Source organism: Eriocheir sinensis, chromosome 56 (genome assembly GCF_024679095.1).
Source record: "Eriocheir sinensis breed Jianghai 21 chromosome 56, ASM2467909v1, whole genome shotgun sequence".
NCBI lineage: Eukaryota > Metazoa > Arthropoda > Malacostraca > Decapoda > Varunidae > Eriocheir > Eriocheir sinensis.
In genome coordinates, this window is record NC_066564.1 from 7411321 (window position 1) to 7434338 (window position 23018).

General features: G+C 40.7%; 2 protein-coding genes across 9 annotated transcripts in view; one reads left to right on the forward strand and one right to left on the reverse strand.

Annotated features, from left to right (window-relative positions):
- The window catches only part of LOC126984238 (chitooligosaccharidolytic beta-N-acetylglucosaminidase-like), a 50388-nt gene that overhangs the window by 25734 nt on the left and 1636 nt on the right, over positions 1 to 23018 (forward strand). For 3 of the 5 annotated variants that reach the window (XM_050837802.1, XM_050837801.1, XM_050837803.1), the window contains 4 exons: positions 14454 to 14575; positions 20227 to 21148; positions 21260 to 21406; positions 21635 to 22156. In XM_050837802.1, the coding sequence (XP_050693759.1) occupies positions 14478 to 14575; positions 20227 to 21148; positions 21260 to 21406; positions 21635 to 22156 (1689 nt within the window). In that variant the 5' untranslated portion in view covers positions 14454 to 14477. Of the gene's footprint in view, positions 1 to 14129; positions 14287 to 14453; positions 14576 to 20226; positions 21149 to 21259; positions 21407 to 21634; positions 22157 to 23018 lie in introns of those variants that run through there. The other 2 variants (XM_050837800.1, XM_050837804.1) reach the window with 2 other exon arrangements.
- On the reverse strand, positions 535 to 9902 carry LOC126984241 (uncharacterized). 4 transcript variants are annotated; one of them, XM_050837817.1, is made up of 11 exons: positions 9656 to 9901; positions 9124 to 9272; positions 6733 to 6850; positions 6348 to 6536; positions 5102 to 5264; positions 4781 to 4866; positions 3702 to 3887; positions 3323 to 3491; positions 2279 to 2340; positions 1936 to 2109; positions 535 to 936 (listed from the first exon to the last, which is right to left on the reverse strand). In XM_050837817.1, the coding sequence occupies exons 2-10, from the start codon at positions 9265 to 9267 to the stop codon at positions 2072 to 2074; spliced, it is 1155 nt and encodes a 384-aa protein (XP_050693774.1). In that variant the 5' UTR covers positions 9268 to 9272; positions 9656 to 9901; the 3' UTR covers positions 535 to 936; positions 1936 to 2071. The 4 variants fall into 4 exon arrangements, with proteins under 4 accessions (XP_050693774.1, XP_050693771.1, XP_050693772.1 ...); XM_050837814.1 differs by having other exon boundaries at positions 1936 to 2105; positions 9656 to 9900; XM_050837815.1 differs by lacking the exon at positions 9124 to 9272 and having other exon boundaries at positions 1936 to 2105; positions 9656 to 9902.

Sequence of the window (23018 nt, forward strand, 5' to 3'; positions counted from 1 at the left end):
TGAGTCAGACAGTAGCAATAAACATTTACTTACACACACACACACACACACACACACACACACACACACACACACACACACACACACACACAGAATTACAGAAATATACATAGATTATCAGACCATTCAGACCCAATTTGATCCAGACTAGATGGTCTGAAATTACATCAAATAAAATGCCACCAAAACTGAATTTCTAAAGTGAATATTAGGTTAAAGGAAGTGGTGACTGAGCTTGTTTTTAAACGAATCAATCATACTGCACTGGACCTGTTTCAGTAAGTTATACGCTAATTGCTAAGTGTGTGTGTGTATGCCTGTGAATCAGAGTGCAAAACTGGATTTTAATTGAGGTATTGAGTGTAACAAGGGTCTCATACCTCCCACCACTTGGTTCACAGTAAGCTGACAACTACAAGCAGATGATTGGATGTGGAGAAAACAAGTTCACACTACGTATACATTCCTGCAACACTGGGGAAGAATATGAAGAAACACCAACTAATAGAGTATTGGGGACAAAGTAAAGTCTACTATTTACACAATATTTATTCATGTAGGGTGCTCTGAGTTTTTTTGTTTTTTAGGTAGATTTTTAGGAACCTTACCCATGCATATACTGAGCACTATATGTACTGGCAAAAGATTCAAGAGCTGACCCAGCCAGTCTTCTACTTCATTGAGATCATTCCTGAAGTGTCCACATTTTCTTTGCTTCATTCTTTCAGCTTTTAGATAAAATTTTCTGGCCACCCTCATGTGCAGCCAAATATGTATTTGCGTGTATGCTGCAACTTCTTTTTACTCTTGTGTTGAATATTTGACAAAGAAGTCTGGTTCACAGTCTAAGCATGCTTTCTCACATGCATCATTATCTCCATTTTGACACTTGGCTGCCTCCTCACAGTCCAAGTGATCAACATACTCTGAGTATACCTGCAGGGGAAGAAGTGGCCTGTTATAAAACTTCCTACTCATGGAAGATATCTTGGGGAATTCTTAAAAGTTTAGCAAACTAACCTCACCCTGATGCAAGAAGTCTACCACCTCTCCCTGGTCTGTCAGCTGTCAAAGTGATATATCAGCTGTCAAAGTGATAGCAAATTATGTCACTGGAACATCACCACTTGCAGTTTGCATGATGTCTTGAAAAATGAAACTCAAGAGGATCTAATGGTGCTCTTGGGGGCAGCATGTGCCAAGCAAGAATAGCATTGCTATAAACCACTTGCCCGCACCACTAACGGGCTGGAGCTGACAAGCATGCCCCATCAAGAAAGCTTACTAGTGCAATGGGGGTGAACATAAAAAAAAGTGAATATGGGCTGTATGTTAGCTGTGAGGCTAAAGGTTGTGACATCACTGTAATACAGAAGTTCTCAAATTATGAACGCCGATCCCCACTGGGTATGTGACTGAAATGTTGGGGTGCGGCATGTGTTTCAGAACAGCTGTTGGACGCAATAGTCTAAGACAAAATGATACTGGGAAAGGGTTGTGACAGGGAAATAATTTAATTCATTGACCTTGTCCTCTGAAGTCTCTCAGTCCATAGATGATAGACTAGACTAAGTTAGTTTACAATTTATTTTTATTTTACCCCCTTTGAACCTATATAATTAGAGTTTGAGGCACAATGCCAGCACTGAAAACTTTAAAGTGGTAAAACAGGTAGTGAAATCGAGTACCATTGCTCTCAGGGCTAATGGTTAACATAATGCACTGAGGCAAGCAAACAGGAAGAATAGGTGGAGCATTGGTTTTTGTTATTGAGGGATGTCAGATCAGGTGCCCAGCAAGTATTCATGTACACTGCATATCTCGTCCAATATACATATTATACTGTACAACATTTGTAATTCTGGCATTCCTTAGTGGGGAAAGACAGGTAATAAATGTATCAGGTTATCCTTGCTAATACTACAGCATACTCACCATTGGACTCGTCCTTACACCATCTTGATCGACGCAGTACACACCAATATCACCATAGTACTGAAGGGTGTAGTACACACCAGCATCAAACTTATTGCTTGGTGAGGCGCAGTACAGTTTGACATGAGAGTTCCCTTCATTGCTGTATAGCCACTGGTCTCGTGCACAGTCTTTCTCATGGGTAAATAGGAAAGGGGTAGGAAGAAATAAATGTTTCAGTATCACTGGTTAGCAGAATTAGTCGGAAAATGTTAGTAATAAAGAAACTTTAAATTGTATTTGTAAATATTGATTAGACTTAAATATTAGTAATTACATTCTCAGGATGAAAATTGAGACTTACTACATCCGCCTCCCGATGAAGCCTTCAGAATTGTGGACAGGTATTTGTCATAACATTGGCACCTGAAATTAAACACATCCTTAAGTTAATGAGAAAGAAAATCATCAGTGCAAGATGAGGCCTAAAAAGGAGCCACCAAAATAGCAAAACAAGATTGTCTGAGGTCTGTGGTACCAATCAATGTTTTAACTTATTATAATTAACATTTGGCAAGCTTTATATGGCACCAATTAGTTGGTACTTGGGGAAACCTGGGGATGGTCAAATGGCCTTGTACCCTGGGTTAGTTGGCTTTTTCCTACCATTGGCTCATAGGCTAATGTGACGAGATGAACACCTGGACCACATGCAACCATATTGTGTGCCCCAAACTTTACCATTAATTATTCACTAAATGTGAGACTTTACTATATTGTCCATACTCATTCACGCCATCAGCACCACGCCACCTAACCAGTCCCTTGATATCCAGGTTTCCAACTTTTGAATTCATATCCACTAATGCAAATACTCATCTTCTATCCCTTAAAGTTTTTAATCCCTCCCATAATACTCCCCCCAATTTTTTTTCTCCATGTCCTTCTAGCATTGTCTGGGGCATATGCATGCACCCATTTCTACTAAACAATATAGAAAAGCATTCTATATAGAAAGTCTCATAAAGGTTACATCCTTGTGTATGTCCAGTAGGATCTCACCAGTGTAATGTCAATTGGTGCCCCCAGAATGCCAATACTAATGGACACATTATTTGCATGGCATTGGAATACATACTACGTTATAAAGGGTAGTTTTTGTCAGAGTTCAGTGACCACAAGATTATAATAAGGAACTTTGTATCTACTGGTCTGATCATTAGCTCATAAGCTAGCCTGCTGACCACTTATTACATAGAACACTGTATAGAACGATAAACATTTACTTAATACCCACAAAGTAAAACCTGTTTGTGTATGTCCTTGAGCAGTTAGCTATAAGCCCTATCCATATTTCTCAATTTATCCCATCTTGGCCCATCTCCTCTCAATGATAAGAGAAACTCACTCTCCGTGGAGACACTGTTCCCCACTGAAAGATCCATCAGGGTCACACTTGTACAGGCCTGCTGGGCCATATACACCCTTTGACAGCATGTGATACGTCAACTGACCACTGGCTTCAGAGATGCTATCACATCTCCTCAGGTACTGCTCCCCAACTAATGTCTCATTATCTGCAGATGTACAGATAATAGTTTTAACATTGGCACATTAGATCTTTTTATGGTCAAAATTTTCACATATTTATACAAGAAAAGTTCAGAAAAATCTGATTATAAATGCAGTTCCTAAAAATAGCATATGCTGCTGTAGCTATCCTTGTTTGGCAGATCATTATCTACTGTTGAGTTGAACGAGGGATATGAGCGTGAGTTGCATCTTACAGCAGGGCAGGAACTGCATGGCTTCCTCTGGTAAAATGGTGCTATATGGAGTGCCAGATTCTGAGTGTACACAGTAGCACCACCCATCCTCACACTGAAGTTCTTCATAGTTTCCATTCTCCATACAATGGAGGGTGACGGAGGGCTCGCCAGCCTGCAGTTGCTCCCACACTCGCCGTGAACACTCTGACAGGAAACAATTTTTGTCATATTTGATAACAATGTTGGATTTGTGTGGTGTGTTGGTGCAAACATCATGCTCATTTTTAAATAAGTCAAGAGTAACAAACATAGGTGCTCAAGAAAATCCTATATTCCTATTAGTACTTTCTTCTAGATACTGATCACCTTCTGGCTCAGTTACAGTTCTTTGATCAGCTTCCTCTGTTCACCCTTGATTGCACTCACAGAGCCTTTGGGTAAAAAAAATGGCCTATTTCAAAATGTGCAGTAATTTATTCAAAATCTATCCAGAATCATTGCTAGGATATTTATTTCCCACAAAAAACAATCCTGGTGCATTTAAAGTCAAAGTAGTGTTGCTGACCACCAATAGCCATTCTCAATTGTGTATAAAAGTAAGCATGAACCCCCTTACACCTCTACATCTTACCAAAAGATCCTCCCTTTGTTAGGATTACACTATATTTCTTTATGCAAACTTTTTTTTGGGGGGAAGTGGAGGAGTCCACCCGCACAAGTCAGCTACTCTGTTAAATTTCCAAGGCCTTTGCTTCAAATCTACTGACATAAAGGGATCTGCCTTACATGGAAAGCCCTTAAACTCACTTAGTCATGGGATACCTGTTTAGCCAAGTATATGTTTGAGTCTCGACACCATAAACCTTATACTATACCCCTTTCTTGAGTTAGATCATTTTCTCATATATTTCGAGACACTGAGATGATGTGTAATCAATTACATTACAATTCCCCCACTCTAAATACACCCATACAACATATCCTTGCTTCAAGACCTGTAGTCTCAGTCCCCAGCAGTTATTTTGGGGCTACTCGGGTCTTATAAAAGGGTACCTGGGAGCAGGGAAGTTAAAGAAAAATGGTCATATACAACTCACTGCAGTTCATATTGATGAGGAGATCCTCCTGCCATTGGAAGATCCTCCCATAAATTGTGTTGCCAGCAGAGTCCACACACACATGCCTGAAGGTAACATTACAGTGAAGTGAACAGGATCACACCTCAGTTTAGTGCAACAACATTCACTGTCATCCACAAACCTCATTCATGAAACAGGTGTTGGGAAGCTTGTCCATGTTTTGTTGTCACTTGAAGTCTTAAGATTCAGCAATGAGTGTCAGGGAAGTAAAGGCAAAAAAAAAATGGTATTAACATGCATTAAGTAAGAAGGGTAACAGTAATCCATGTTAATACTTACATTTCTTCCCCAAGTGGCCCCTTGCGTTGCAGCTCAGCATACCCCCCGTGAGGTGTACAGTTTGGCGCCCATCGATAGTCATCACGATAAGACACATAGTTGGTGTTCAAGAATGTGTAGTACTGCTGGCGAATGTACAGACACCCTCCCTCAGCCTCCCCACCTGCAGGCCATATTTGAATTGAAAGCTGGCTTTGCATGGAAGAATAACTACACAATTTTTGTGATTGTCACTGACATATAAGAATTACATAAGTGAACATTGTAATAATCAGTAACCCATGAAGCAAAATAGCAAGGCAGTTTTATTACTGCCCTGTTCTTGTCTTAATAAAACCACCATGAGAACATATATTTCTGTAATTATTCAGTATTACATCATTCTGTCTCCATCAATAGCTATGGTTCTTCATTTACCTTTGGGAATCATCCGTAAGGTAAATGTAAAGTTGCTTAGCTTCTCGTGGCCTTGGTTCTCATCTGTCTATTTAATCCTTAACTCTATAGTGGGTAAGAACCCACTACCCTGTGACTTGGGGCAAGTGTGACATCCAGGTTACTATAGTTTACCTTCCCCAGGCTTACCCATTTATTCACTAGCCCGAAAGGAAGGATGAACAGCTGGGCAATCTGGATGCTGACTACCCTGGGTTTGGATCAAGCCCGGGCCTGCAGATTCATAGCCAGATATGCTAACCACTACACCATGGAGGTGTTATTTTTTTATTTTGTAGGGGACTGATGGTCAACCCAAGCCTGTTATGGTGCAGACAACTGTTTATAGTGGTGCCATCTTGCTTGGCTCATGCTGTCCCCCCAGAGCTCATCTTTGATCCTCATTTTAGAGAGAGAATCTAGAATCAAGGTTGACAGGTGGTCTTCAGGATAGCATTTGGGTAACCTCAGGCCACTCAGTGGTGACTGAAAAATCCCAGCTGTGGCGACAGACAGGACTTGAACCTGCGTCTTCCTGGACACCGGCACGCTAACCACTCAGCCACCGCCTCCCCAGGAAGAGTCAGTGTGTGAGTAGATAGCAAATTGCTAGTGGTGGGTGGGTGAGACTGAATTATTAGAGTACTGAAACTGTTTAATATAGCATACATTATTGCAGTTATGAATGATGAGTAATGAGGAATGTGATATTGTTTTAAAAGAAAGTTCTTCAGAGGGAACAAATCAAGTTGTAGATGGATTGATTTTTCACCTTGTCTTGGAACACTTTCATATCATGCTTAATGCTTACCAGCTTCACACATTTGGGTGCTGTTGCATTTGAGGCCAAAATCACACCAGGAGGAGGAGACATAATTGCTGTGGTCAAAGGAATCTTTTGAATTGTGCAGTCCATCAGGCCCTGAGACACTGTCTGTGGTTGTGTAGTCACCGCCATATGCTGGATCTATGCTGCCAGTGCAATTTGCCTCACCGCTCTCTGTGCTCAACAGGAGGGGCAATGAGTAACAAGAAACATTGATGAGAGAAAGGTTTATGTGAGTAGGAATGGTTCCACTGCTAGATATAGTGAATGAGGAATTTATTTACATAATGCAATCTTGGAGGATTTGGAAAACTTAGTAACAGGCAGGTTGTAGCTTAAGAGAGAGAGAATAGGATCAACATATACTTACTTTTGAAACTGACACAAGCACCACAGCAGCCAAACTGTCCAGCCCCATCAAGGTAGACCGAGTTCTCTGGGCACTCCGTGACATCAAGTGGCTCCTGACATTTCACATACTTACACAGCTGAGATCAATATACATATCCAAATAAATATGTATTCACCTTCACTCAGATGAAATATTTATATTCAGTATATGCAGTGAAAAATGTTTTGAGCATGCTATACATACTTAGCACACCTACTACAAGTACATTATATGTATGCACTAGAATGTCAGTTTAACATGAACATTTTTTTATATATATTTAGTATGAAATGCTGTATGAAATATATATATATATATATATATATATATATATATATATATATATATATATATATATATATATATATATATATATATATATATATATATATATATATATATATATATATATATATATATATATATATATATATATATATATATATATATATATATATATATATATATATATATATATATATATATATATATATATATATATATATATATATATATATATATATATATATATATATATATATATATATATATACCGTATATATATATTTTTTTTTTAATTAATCATAATATTTACTACTTTCTTTCCTTCATGCTGGAAGTACTCTTACAGCCTATGCCTAAAAATGGTGACAACTCTTAACTCTTCAGACTACCCTCTCATAGCTTTACTTTCATGTTTCTCACCATGTGTTCGGGCTTATCTAATCAGTAACTGCTGCTGGCTGAAGTGTCCCCAGGTGGCAGACTGGAGTGACCTCATAGATATACATATTAGATAGATACTGTCCCAGATGTAGTGAAGGATGTAATAGTTTACTGTTGATGAGGTTTCAGGCCCACCGATTACTAAAATGTAGGCTTAAACTTAAGGAGTGACAGAAAAGTTAGTATATAAGACACCTACAAATATTCTTACAGTAAGGAAGAATATAGTTTAAAAATTTACACCCAATTCTGCAATCTACTTGAGGTTGTAGATGTAGAGGGAGGATATGATAATTTAACATGGTAATGGAAGCAGCACCAGGAGTAGGAGGAAAGGCACCAATGATCAGTGGCAGTAAACTAACAAAGGAAACAAACCATATCATAAAAAAATCACAAAGATATAAAAGTAAGAACTAGAAGGAATAAGATAGTTGGAAGAACTGACAAAAATTATCAACAAGTTTGTAATATCCATTGACAAGACTGAGGAAACTAAAGAATGTCAAAAGCATGAAAGAAACCAGGGGAAGGCAGCATTGGCTGATATCAGTTGTTTGCTTTAAAAGATACAATAATATGGAGAAGTTAGGGTTGTGGAAAAATTCAAACGTGCGGTGGTGAGGAGAATGATTCACTGAACTTGAAAGTTCCCAGTATGACTAGGAAGTAAAAAAGGATTTGAAAGAAATGATTAAAGGCAAAGCAGGAAGAGATGGCCTAAAACACTAGCTCAGATACATGAAATATACTTGCAGACACATAGACTTCCTAGAGACTGGAAAAATTCCACCATTATTTTAATGAACAAAAATGGTGACCAAAAAGGCTTAAGAACTACTGATCAATTAGTCTTCTCCTTTTAGCCTATAAACCTTTCACTAAAATAACAAACTGAATAAATCCATCACTACACTCTGTTCATATGTCAATACATATATCTATTTGTTCTATATCTAGTTATCTACCTATCAAGTGTGTGTATGTGTGTGTGTTTGTGGCGGTCGGCCGCAGTCCAGTCCGTTAAAATTAGGTAAAGGTGTGTGCATACGCTATAGCTGCAGGTGGCTGCTGTGCTCATTTCTGAACCATTGGCCCTATGGGCTTATGTTAAGAACCCATTATCCTGGGACATGGGCCAATGTGAAATCTGGGATTTCCACAGTTTACCCTCTCCAGGTTTCCCCATGTACTCATTTATATCGACCAACCCAAAAGGGAGGATGAACAGCTGGGTGAGCCGCACGCCACCAGCCCGGACCAGGATTCGAACCCAGGCTCGCGGAATCGTAGCCAATAACTATGCCACGGAAGCGTAGTGGCGCAGGCAAGTATTTTATAGTGGCGCCATTCTTGCTTGGTTCATGCTAGCCTATGGTAGCTCAACTTGATTTTCCTTATTAGGAGAGTTTTGCGTTGAGAAGTGATCACCCGCACGCTGACCACTTGGCAACCGTCTCCCCTTTATATTTGTTTTTTCTCTTCAGTACCAAACTAATGTGTTACATATCTCGATTTAGCTTGAATTTCTTGGGTAACTACCTATTTCATGTTAAATTGCCACACCAATGTACTTGCCTAACAGAGTATTGATGTGAAAGATATACTCAAGATGGACGTTAGGGAGCTGCCAGTGACACTAACTGCTTCGGTGTTGTTGGCGATGAGCTCCTCCAGCAGGATCATTCCGGGGGTTGGGTCATTTGACTCATTTTGTAGGTGACTTGTGTCCACTGACTTCACTACTGCCGCTGTCACTATCACCAGCCACACTATCTCACGAGGCATCCCAGCTGTGGAGACTTCATATCAGCACCGTTTTATTTATTTTTTTATTTTTGTTTTTCAGACATGGTCAAAGAATCCGTTTCATGGATGACTTGCAATTAGTTATTTTTCTGCACTCAAATTTGATTATTTTTGGAAATTTGGCATTAGATTAGGTGCTACTCTGCATCACTCAGTTTCTGGATTTTTTTTTATAGATTATTGGATCATTCTGAGGTCATGATGACTGGTGAATTATGGTAACATTGAACCAATAGACTCGGGGAGCTCAAAGAAAAATGTGGAGGGAGAAAGAAGGGGTAATATAGGGTGATGATGGGGAAATACTGTGCTGAGAACTGGAGGCAATGTAGAGATGGATTTTTCTTTCCCATAGCTCATAAATTACCTTGTATAATACTCTGGTGATGCTCAAGGAAAAAAACATCCACTCCCCTGTTGTTCCAAGTCCTCGACAATGAAAATCAAGTGGTAGAGAGGCACTGTCATTCCCCGCCGCGGTATGTGCTTTGGTGGATCAAGGATGGCCAGCTTAAACTGTCGCCCTCTCTTTGATAGTTGTGAGAGATAATGCACATATAGCTGGTAGGAAATGAACTAATGGTGGTCACTTCATGTGGACTATGACTGGAAGGGACCCATTCTCCTGATAATATAGGGAAATTATTATGCAGTTATCATTGGTGTCATGTCGATAGCATTGATAAGATGATGATAAAATGAGTATCAAAAACACACATCAGGCCGTGGTAAATTACACACACACACACACACACACACACACACACACACACACACACACACACACACACACACGGAGTATTCTATCAACATTTCATTGCAACACTCAGAATTTCAGCAACTTCGAAATCTTATCTACCTCTAACATATGATTATAGTCTCCACTATAAAAAAAAAAAGTCTCAGAAAAAAAGTACATGGTATTAATCACCATGCCTCCACCCGCTATCACTTGAACGTGGCGCTCCAGCTGACACCTTGGAGGCCCACATCTGAGGATTTGCTGGCGGTATTTTTATTTTTTTAATTTTTTTATGTATCGTAATATTTTGGTAATTCTTGGTGGTGATGTATTACGTGGGATTTCATTTACCCCAAAAAGTGACTTTTATAGCAGCTGTCCGGTTTGCTTGGGAACGTTACTGTATACTACGCAAGGTCGCTAACTCAATCCTCTCAAGCACTAGTTTCTTAATTCAAGCTGAAACTAATAACAGGAAGTTCAAATCTGAAATGAACGGTGTAAAACTAGAAAGCTTACCTACAGTGTCTTTGGATCTTGGTATCAAAATTGCATTAGACCTCAAATTCTCCCAGCAGTGCCTCGCTTAGAGTACATGGTGCAGTTTTGGTCTCCCTATTGTACTTAGGACATGGCTTACGTGTTCAACTTGGGGCAAGCATGATGATCTCTTCCTTACGGCTGAAATCCTACGCGGAAAGGCTGTTCTATGTCTTAACATGTTGTCTCTTGAGAAACGGGGCTTGCAATAAGGGAAACTGATCGAATGTTTCAAAATACTCAGTGCCTTTTCTAATATGGTTGGATCTAAATCGTTTATAGTCAATACCACTGCCCTGGGCCACGCTGGATTATTATTATTATTATTATTATTATTATTATTATTATTATTATTATTATTATTATTATTATTATTATTATTATTATTATTATTATTATTTATTTATTTATTTATTTTTACGTTGCGGCCTATTTTGCCGGTAGGCTCCCGGTGGGGCTTGATGGTTTGCGATCCTGGTTTTCCCAGCCCGTTTTGGCGCCGGCGCGTTTATAATGGCGCCATCTTGTGTTGGCTCATGCTGCCCCCGGAACTCATCTTTGAGCCTCTTTTTGGAGAGGTTAGCTAGAGCCCGGGTTGATGGGTGGTCTTCAGGGCAGCATGTGGGTAGTCTTACGTGTCGATCTTAACCTGAAAATCCTTTAAATCTTGCCATCTATGTGCTCCCAAGGTGGTTGAAGCTTGTTAGTTGTATTTATGTCGTCGCCATGCAGTTGTTAGTTTTATTTTTCATTATAACTCTTAATAGTGATGATCAGCTGCTTTTTGTATAGTTGAAAGATTAGATTTTTTCAATTAATGTATGTTGTTTCTTAAACTACTACTATAGAAAAAAAATGAACATGGAAAAGATGCTGACTCCACGAATTAATGGTAGCATATTCACTATAAATGTTTGAAAAATGTAACCATTAGATAAACTGCTTTTATTTAGTAGTTTTCGGATTGATAAGACTAACACAAACGCGTCCCTCTTCAGCGGTCTTCTTTGCTCCGTAGAGACAGGGCAAAGGTTACACACGCACACACACACACCGGTAGCTTGGTGGACTATCTCTTCCTGTTAGGCCTGTCAAGCTGAAGTTCGAGAGGTTCTAAAGTTATTTCCCGCTGACAAGGAGCTGCTACTGTCCCGCTTTGATCAAGGGGGATGAGTTATAGCGTGTGTAAGGTTAGAGGAGTAGCCAGGGATCGGCTAATGTAGTTGCTCTCACCGGAAGGGTTCTTGCTGGTGACCACGAGAACATCACGTGATCAGGCCTTGGTGAATCACACACACACACACACACACACACACACACACACACACACACTCCGTTGCGCAACTGGTTAGAGCGTTGCGCTGCCAGGCTTCACGTATCAGGTGGTTCGAGCCCGCTCAGGCCGGATTCTTTCCGTTAATTAGGAGTGGTTACTGTTCCCCCTTGAGCAAGGGGGATGGGGTGTGTGGTGTGTGAGGTCCTGGGAGTACTCATAGATCGACGATAAAGAGCATTTGCTCATGTAGGGAGGGTACCTGCTGGCGATTACGAGTCCAAAACGTGATCAGGCCATGGGGGTGAATTACACACACACACACACACACACACACACACACACACACACACACAGTGATAAAAAAAAATGCTCTACGTAAAGATAGAATATACCAATAATAGAATGGTCAGATTGGGTTTAACTGTGTGGCCTATAGTTGCCTCTCTCTGCATCTGCATCGTGTTAACCTTCGCCCCTTCTGGTGTAAGGTATTGTGTGTAGTGTTGTAAGGAGAGAGGCACTTGTCTACGTGGGTTTCCAGTGCCGCTATGCGTTTAACTTGACAACATCACACAATAACTCTCTTGAGGGTTCGAACAGATTTCCGAGCAGCTATCTCAGTACATCTAAGCCCACCTTCGAATAGGCATACAACTGGTATGCTCATTCAGGACAACGCTAAAAATTCATTTCCTGGCTAAGCAAAGTATCACATTTCCCTCTCCACCGCGAGATTACAACATATTCGATGATTTTATCTTCTACATACAAAGAGACAGTGTTATAGCTATCCTAGCGACGAACCTTGGACTGACGCACGGCAGAGCAATGAGCGATAACAACATTGCGGCAACAGTGGGCATTATCAGTAGAACCCAACACTTATTTACAAAGCTTTTATTTCATCAGTTCATCCAGCAGTGCCTGAATAACGCCTGGAGACTGAATAACGAAGGGATGGTTGGAAGCATAATGTAATAAGCTAATATACTCTGGGCGGGGGGACTCATGAAGTAAAAAAAACAAAAAACAGGAGGAACCTCGCACTCCTGGCATATATATTTTTCCCGTTGATTGAGTTATAAGCAGCATTCTCTCTCTCTCTCTCTCTCTCTCTCTCTCTCTCTCTCTCTCTCTCTCTCTCTCTCTCTCTCTCTCTCTCGTCCCATTGACCCTTGAACCCGTAGAGAGTGAGAACCCATTTACCTCGAGACAAAGCAAGTGCAACAACCGGGTTACCACATTTTACCTTCCCCAGGTTTCCCCAGGCTATCCATTCAATGATATCAGAAGCTGCCTTGTAGGCCGTTTGGTATCTTGTAGCTTCCTTATATCCAAGTTAGGATGTGCGCTGATTTCCCGGACCGGGATATTAGCCACTCATGGAATTAAGGGTACATTCGTGAAGCCATTACGTATTTTAAAACACTTCCCTTCCTTGGAGACGGTGTTTCTCAAGAGAACACGGAGACTAATCAATACATAACCACCTTTCCTTGTTCGGTTTATTGCGGAAGAAAGATATTTTGGTTCCCCCACGCTGAGCGCTGGCTGAGATCGAGGAATGGGTTCTCCCTCACTTTTTTCCCTTGTTGATTTTAGTCCAATATGGCATCCCAGTTGGACCTGCAGGAAGTGGAGTCATGATGATATCGAGTTTGGTGAGCGACTTGTACCGATGGCGTTGTCTGGGTGGCGTGTTTGTCACTGATATGCTAAGCCTTTGTTGATAGTGTGTGTGTGTGTGTGTGTGTGTGTGTGTGTGTGTAATTCACCACAGCCTGATCACGAGTTGGATTCGCTTTCGCCAGCAGGTACCCTCCCGACGTGAGCAAGTGCTCATTAGCCTATCGTCGATCTCTGGGTACTGCCTGGACCCCTCACACACCACACACCCCATCCCCCTTGCTCAAGGGGGGACAGTAACCACTCCTAGTCAACGGAAAGAATCCGGCCTGAGCGGGGGTCGAACCGCCGCCTGTTTAGCCGTGAAGCCTTGCAGCGCAGCGCTCAAACCGATTGAACTACTGGAGCGATGTGTGTGTGTGTGTGTGTGTGTGTGTGTGTAAGAGAGAGAGAGAGAGAGAGAGAGAGAGAGAGAGAGAGATTTTTTTATATATAAATCAAAGTTTGCGTCATTCTTGGCTTTATACGCAATGAATAATTACGTCTTATCATATTAGCACAATAATTCCCAGATAAGTATACATATGTACTGCACGCTGTCAAGTAGAAACGAAAAAAAAAAAAGTGATGTAGTTAAGATCACTAGATCAGCCAGGAGGCGGCGGAGGAGGTGGGGTGGGCGATAAGATATGGGCTGCAGACATTCTAGCGTTATAAACGAGAGTCAGTCTGATCTACCCGAATGTGGTGCTGACTCTCCAAAGTACGTTCTTTGCGCTACAGTATTGGTCACGCGGAGCAGCCTCAGGCACAGGTGAAACAAGCCCTCGTTAACCTCTCATTGTATCTCCTGCCACGTTATGGGCCACATTTGCGTGATTTTATTTTATGCTCTTTATTTCATCCACTTCATTATCTTGCATTGTTCCAGAAGACTCACAAAATTGCTTTAAGTATTCTGTTAATTCATTTTGGTCGCAGTGGTGTTGCTCTGGACATTGAGAGATGATGAGAACAACAACGGTGCTGCAGGCGGTGGGATGTTTGGCCGTACTGTCGAGTGTCTTACGTCACGCCCACGGTGACTCTGAGGACAGCTTTCGGTGAGTAGGTCTGTCGCAATGGGGCTGAATCACACTTGATAACCATGTGTAGAGCAAACATTTACTAATAAGTCAATAGTGGAGGTTGTATGATATAGAGGAATCTTATCAGCTGTTGATCAGTATGGTGACACCTGCTCGCGCGGGCTCATTTGTGGGTTTCAGAGGATCAGATCACGTGCTGGATTCGCGATCGTCATGCAGCCAGTAGTATCCTCCTTGAAAGTTTACCGGTGGGGTGGTGGCGGCTGCAGGGTCAGCCACGTCCCGCACCTTGCCACACACTCAACACCTCTCGCTTCCTATCATGTCAGCTATTTACTACCTTTAAGTTAATTTAATTAAATAATTGGATAATTCAGTAAGGTCATATTATATATATATATATATATATATATATATATATATATATATATATATATATATATATATATATATATATATATATATATATATATATATATATATATATATATATATATGTTATTAAAATCTTTATTACCCAAAAAACGAAATAATCTTAACACTATAATATAGTGTTAAGATTATTTCGTTTTTAGGGTAATAAAGATTTTGCATAAATACCACGGCACTTGACACAGGTGGAATACAACGGTGTCAAGTGTTGTGGTATTTAAAAAAAAAAAAAAAAAATCTATGACCTTATTGGATTACCCAATTCATTTAAAGCTGACATACAAGAGGAAGCGAGAAGTGTTGAGAGAGAGGAAGCGAGGGGTGTTGAGAGAGAGGAAGCGAGGGGTGTTGAGAGAGAGGAAGCGAGGGGTGTTGAGAGAGAGGAAGCGAGGGGTGTTGAGAGTGTGGCAAAGTGCGGGGCGTGGCTGACCCCGCAGCCGCCACCACCCCACCTGCCAGTTTCACATGGAAATACTCTTGTGACACCTGTTTCCTTTTATTTTTTTTTTTATGGGTGAAACCTCACAGCACATGATCACACTCACACCCACCCAGCAGGCATTTTTTATTTTATTTATTTATTTGTTATTTTTATCATTCCTGACTGACGCCGGGTACCCCACTCACTGCTGGGTGAATAAGGGCGTCATATAATTATCCCTTCAAACTGTAAATGTATACTTCATCCAGGCACATTCTATTCACTATTGCTGTTCCTGGGAAGCAGAATTTTCTCATCGTTCTCTTATCTTTTCTTATATGTATTTGCGTGTTGCTTACTGTTGTATTGTTCTTTTCCTTCAACGTATTTATATACCGTGATCATGTCACCTCGTTTTCTTATCTCTTATAGTGTTGGTAGATGTAGCTTCTCAAGTCTGTCTTCGTAAATGAAGTCACCCTCTTTTGGTCGAATGAACAATGTTAGATTCTCCGTCGTTTGCTCATTTATGTGTGCCAGGGCTATTTTTATATTTGCCGTATTCTGTTTATGTTTATGGTCTTCTGGTGAGTAGTTATTACTAAATCTTTCTCCATGTCAAATACCTGTAAATTGTTACTCCCTAGTTTATAATCACTTTTTCTAAACTTTTTCCAAATTTTATTGCCATCCCATTGTCTGCATTGAATTTCATCTGCCATTAATGACCCCATTCAGTACATTGAAGATGATTGTTTCCCAGTGTTGTTGCTTGTCTAATTCCATAAACTTAAAATGACAGGTTTAAAGTAAACTGAAAGGTACTATATTTAGGACTTTACAAATTTCTACTTCCTTAAAGATAGCTCTTGTGTTTATCAATTATACTATATATCTTATCTTTGACCTTACCTTTTTCTTTTTTATAAACTGTAAACGTTTTGGTTGTTCCTTGCTTTTACTTATGCCATTTTCAGAATTCATCTGTGCATCTCTTATCCTGGTGTATTCACTTCTTGCCTGTTTATTGTCTTTATGAGCATTTTCTTTGTCCTGTCTTCTTTACTGAGTAGTAGTTATCTGTTTCCTTTGGCATTTACACTGATGACTAAACCTTTAATTTTTGTTTTTACTTCTGTTGGGCAATGTATTTTGATATTTCTGCTTGTAAATTTCACAAAAGTTTAAGCATTTGTTCGTTTACATCTGCATCTGCCAGTTCTTGTTTCTGGTTAACATTAAAATCTAGTATTTTTTTTATAATTTTCCTTTTTATAGTTCAGTATGTTCTTTTAGTTGTCTTCTTGTACTGGATGCTATGTTTTGATACTGAACAAAAGTTATTACAAGCTTATTATACCAGTGGTTCTCTATATTATTTTCTATACTTTCTCAGTTTACATTGCTCTGAAAATCTACATTAATTATATTTTGCAACAATATTCTCATATTTTTGTTGTATTTTCTACTTTATTTCAGGGTTGTTGATTTTTTTTTATTAAAAAAAATCAGATTTAAAAAAATCATTTTTTTATTTAAATCAATTTTTTTTATTTATTTTATAAATGAAAATAATTAAACTAATGTTGAGGTTAATATTCTCTACATTTGTTCGAAACACTTGTTGGAGTATTCTTGTATCATAGTCCATCGTTATAACTAACCTGGCTAGCTGTTTGAGCCAGTCCCAGGACTGACCAGCCATGGCCAGCACCACACCACAACTCTGTCTAGTCTCTTCACAGTCTAACCAGATCATATCATGTTTTGGACATGTCCTCACTGAAATTGCACAAAGAAAAATGGCAGCAGCATCAAATGAAAGTATCAGAAAAGGGTGTTGATGATCCATGTATGTATGTGAAGTAATTCTTTGAAAAATGGGGGTATATATTTCAAATATTTCCTTTACTGCCACTTCTTATAGTTGGTGTTTTTTGTCCCTTTTAATAGCTTTTCTTTAATTCACTTGAGTGTTTGGAGGGGCCCAAGACTACCCACATGCTGTCCTCATGATTGGCTAATTTTATTTATTTGTCTCAGATTCTTGTTGCAGGTGCACATTTAACCTTATGTATAATTATATCTCCTTTGGTTTTTACTGAAAATGCAGTTACTTTTACAGCATCTAGTAATGTTACACTAATATGCTTTGCTTGCAGGTCTTTTGTTTGTATCATTATTTACTTTGAACTCCATCTGTCCCTGATAATTCATTCATATTAGCAAATTTTTAGACGATTTCTCTTTGGATTTTTACATCAGCAAACATGATTAAATAGCTTTAATTTCTTTTAATATCCATCTTAAGACTTCATTCAGTTCATCTGCTTTTTTTTCTTCAATTTTTTTTTAATAACTGGCAAATTTTTCAATACCAACATTCATATCTAGTTCAGTTCCCTCAAATCTCCTCTTTAAGGTTGTATAAATTTAATCTTTTGTGTGGATGCTGAATAAAAGCTTCTGTTTGACAAACTCATTTCCTATTCTTCATATATCACTCCTTCCCTTTTCAATTTGATGATACCTTATATGCCTCCGTGGTCTAGTGGTCAGTGTGCCTGGCTTCTACTCCACGGGCCCGGGTTCGAATCCCAGCCCGGGCAGTCGGCGTGCAGCTCACCCAGCTGTTCATCCTCCCTCTGGGGCTGGTCGATAAATGGGTACCAAGGGAAACCTGGGGAAGGTAAACTGTGGTAACCCAGATGTCACACTGGCCCTGTGTCCCAGGGTAATGGGCTCCCTCCCACCACAGGCTCAAGGGCCAATGTTACGGAGATGAGCACCTAGGCCACGCGCTGCTACAGTGTATGCCCCCAACTTTACCATTACTTACCTTTATCTGTACATCATTTTGTCATTTATAAATGTGTGTGTGTATTTACCTAGTTGTAATTTTACAGGGCCTGGGCTTACGCTCGTGTGGTCCCGTCTCCGTATCTATAATTATCCAACTTTTCCTTGAAGCTCTGCACACTCTTCGCCGATACTATTTCTTCACTTAGTCTGTTCCAAACCTGTATATTTCTTTGTGGGAAGCTATATTTCTTTATGTCTCTTGAGCATCTTCCCTTCCTCAACTTTTTACTATGTCCTCTGGTATTCCTGCTGGAAGGTTCCTCTCTTAGTAGTAATTTCTCGTTATCTACTTCTTCCATTTTACTCAATAGCCTATATATTTGTATTAGGTCTCCTCTTTCTCTTCTTTGTTCTAGTGTTGGTAAGTCCATTTCCTTTAGTCTCTCTTCATATGTCAGTCCCTCCAGTTCTGGAACCATTTTTGTTGCCATCCTCTGTATTCTTTCTAGTTTTTTTTATGTGTTTCTTCATACCACACTGTTCCCACGTATTCTAGTTTAGGTCTGATCATAGTAGTTATTAATTTTTTCATCATTTCTTTGTCCATGTAGTGGAATGCTATACCTATATTTCTCACCATGTTATATGTATCACCGAAGATCCGATTTATATGACTTTCTGGTTGCATATAATCTTGCATTATTACTCTCAGGTCTCTCTCTTCATTTACTTTCTTTAATATTTCACCATCTCCCATTTTATTTGTCCATTTTGGTCTTTCTACACTTTTTCCCATTTCCATAACATGACATTTCTTCACGTTGAATTTCATCTCCCATTTCTGACTCCATTTCCAAATCTTGTTTAGGTCTTCTTGCAGCTCCTTGCAGTCTTCACTGTTTCTTATATGTCTTTGCAGTTTAGCATCATCTGCAAACAGGCTCATGTAGCTGTTTATTCCCTCTGGCATATCATTAATATAGACTAGGAAGAGTTACTGGTGCTAAAACCGACCCCTGGGGCACTCCACTTTCCACCGTTCTCCATTCCGATCTAGTGTCCTTAACCACGGTTCTCATCTCTCTTCCTCTTAAGTAGCTTTCCATCCAGCACTTAATTTTTCCTCTCAATCCTCCTTTATTTTCTAGTTTCCACAGCAGTCTTGAATGTGGAACTTTGTCAAATGCCTTCATTAAGTCTAGGTAAATGCAATCCACCCATCCGTCTCTTTCCTGTAATTTGTCCATCACTCTTGAGTAAAAGCTCAGCAAGTTTGTCACACATGAGCGGCCTTTCCTAAACCCATATTGATTGTTTGTGATTAGATTATGTTTTTCTAGAAATCTCATCCATTGTTCTTTTATTAATTTCTCACATATTTTACATACTACGCTGGTCAGAGACACCGGTCTATAATTTAGGGGTTCTTCCTTTTTTCCACTTTTGTATATAGGTACCATTTCTGCCCTCTTCCACTCCCTAGGCACTGTACCAGTCAGTCTTTCAATTGTTTCTCTTGATTTAATTTTTCCATTTATAAATCTATAAAACAGTTCAGGTTGTTCTTTGCACTTTTCCACAATATCCTTTTCGTATCATTTCTCTTCTTCCTTTCTCACTTTCACATACTCATTTCTTACTGCCTTAAAGTGTTCTGTTTCTTTGATTCTTGTTTCTTTTTAATCTTGACCACGCTTTGTCTCTCTTTTCTTTTGCCTTTGCACATCTTGCATTAAACCAGTCCTTTTTAGCCCTCTCCCTCAGTCTGTATTTTGGTATGAACTTCATAACACCTGTGTTGTACGCCTTCATGAAAATATCATACTTTCCTTGAATTTCGCTTGTACTCATTAACTCTTTCCAATCCATTTCACCAAAAAACTTCTTGAGGTTTTCCACCCCTGCTTTCCTATAGTTTAATCTATTGCTTCTATAAGTCTCGTCGTGTGTGTGGCACTTGTGCATGCTGGACAAAGTTGTGTGCTTGATTAAGGCTGTATGTGAATTGCAGAATGACATCACCATGGGGCTGGCGATGTGTGGATGAACAGTGCGTGAAGGAGGATGCAGCAGGGGCGGTGGGACTGATGACCCTTAACACATGCAAATTAACATGCAGTTCTGTGGGTATGTTATGGCCTCGTCCTGCTGCTGCTACTGTTGGGGATCAGGTGTCCTTGTTCCTGCCTCACAATGTGACATTCAAGCCCACGTGCACAGGGGAGGTGTGCACTTTGCTACTGGAAACTTTTGACATCTTCAAAGCTAATCTTGAGCAGTATCACCCTGATTATGCCGATGGTAGTGCACCATGGATGGGCCCCTGGAATGTGACAACGGAGGCCCACATCCTACGTCTGGATGTGACGGTGGGTAGCGCTGATGCTACACTCAGCCTCAGTACAGATGAGTCTTATGATTTGGCAGTGGCCACTAATGGAGATGTCACCTCTGTGATAATAATTGCCCCGACTTATTTTGGTGCAAGGCACGCTATTGAGACGTTGTCACAGCTTGTAGAATACCATGAGCCTACTGATGCACTCATGGTGGTGACGGCAACAGTGAGTGATGCACCAGCCTTCCCATATCGTGGCCTGCTGCTGGACACTGCCCGAAACTACTTGAGTGTAGCGACGCTGAAACGTACACTTGATGCCATGGCTGCTAATAAACTGAACACACTTCACTGGCACATCACAGATTCCAATGCCTTCCCACTAGTCCTAGATTCCCTCCCTAACATGGCATACTATGGTGCCTACTCTGCACGTCAGGTGTACACGCCAGCACAAGTGCGTGACTTAGTGAAATACGCACGGGTGCGAGGGGTACGGCTGCTGCCTGAACTGGACGCACCAGCACACGTGGGCAATGGCTGGCAGTGGGCTGAAAAGGAGGGGATGGGCAATCTGTCTGTCTGTGTAAACCAGGTTAATGTCCCTATTTATTCTCATAGTGTTATTTTTTTGACATATGGAAAGATAAAAATATCCTCAATAAGTGCCACCTGACATCCTCAGCCTGGCCTTCCATCCCCACAGGAGCCATGGCAGGATTACTGTATGCAGCCACCATGTGGCCAGCTCAACATTGCCAACCCGGCAATGTATGATGTGTTAGGGCAGATCTACAGAGAGCTGGTGCAGCTTTTCTCTCCTCTCAATATTTTCCACTTTGGGGGTGATGAGGTAAGGCAATAATCATTACAGGAAAATAAAGGAAAATAAATGTCAGAAGGATGGCAGTAATATTGAATTTCTTCCATATATTTGGTAATTATTTTGTTTCATGGATTTTATTTCTCTTGTGTAGACTTACTGGTCTTTTACAGATGTCTGACATCTATTTGTATTGTTGTGCATTCTGAATCACTGAATGCAACAATTATTGGAATGCTATTTTTCTTTCCCTCCCAGGTCAACCTCAATTGTTGGAATTCAACTGAAGAGATATCAACATGGATGACAGACAACAATTATGGTTTGGATGACTCAGCCTACTATGATCAGTGGGCTGTTTTCCAGGAGCGTGCTCGGCAGCTGCTGCAAGAGGCACTGGGAGGCCTGGAGGTGCCTGGGGTGCTGTGGACTTCTCCTCTAACTGATCCAGAATATCTAGAAACATCCCTAAATTCTTCACAATATATCATTCAAATTTGGACCACAAGAAATAACTCTGCCATCCAAGACCTTCTCTCACGTGGCTACCGAGTCATCTTCAGCAATTATGATGCCTGGTATCTTGATTGTGGTATGGGAGCATGGGTGGGTAAGGGCCACAACTGGTGCAGCCCCTACAAGGGATGGCAGGTTGTTTATGACAACAGTCCACATGACATTGCCATGGAGAGCACTGGTAACCCCCACACTGACCTCATCCTTGGGGGTGAGGCTGCGATTTGGACTGAACAGGCTGATGATGCTACTCTTGATTCTAAGGTAAGGAATTGCTATGGGGTACAATGTGAATGGGAGCTACATGGGTTGGAAGAGCTTCCATATGGTGTAGGCCTGAATTTCCACTTTTCTACACTCCCACATGACCACAGCGTGTAATGAAACTCACGAGAAATTAATCCAGACAAGGAAAGGTTTTGCCAGCACCGGGGATCAAACTTGCGACCAGCGAGACGGGAAAGCCACTCCTTAACCAGACGGCCAAAGAGGTACTCCCACTCGAGAGTGAGTTATGGGAGTCTCACCCATCAGGCAAGTCAGCTGCACTACAATGGTATAGTGGTTAGCATGTCTTGCTTCAAATCTGTAGGCCTGGGTTTAAATCCTAGCCTGAACAGTTGGCACACAGCCCACCCAGCTGCTCATTCTCCCTTTCGTGGCAGGTCGATAAATGAGTACCTAAGGAAACCTGGGGAAGGTAAACTGTGTTAACCCAGATGTTGCACTTGCCCTGTGTCCAGTGGGCAGGATACAACTATATATTGTTGTGGAAGTGTGTTGCGTAATCTGCACTTACCCTGTATCCAGTGGGCAGGATACAACTATATATTGTTGTGGAAGTGTGTTGCAGAATGACGACTATGCCTGGTAGAGTAATCTTGGCACGCTGTGGCAAAGAGAAGCAATGGGGGAAGTAGGTTCATGACATGGGGCTGCTCTTCACAATGCCCCCCCCCCCCTCCACCTCTTCCTCATACCATCCCTACCTTACTGGGCAGCCCAGCCTTCCTCTAAAGTAAAGCAGGGTGGGGAAAAGCAGTGTGGAGCCAACCGCCAGCCAAGCACTACTCTTCCTTCACGTCCCCTGCCACCAAGTGACTGTATGTGGGGACCAATATACAGC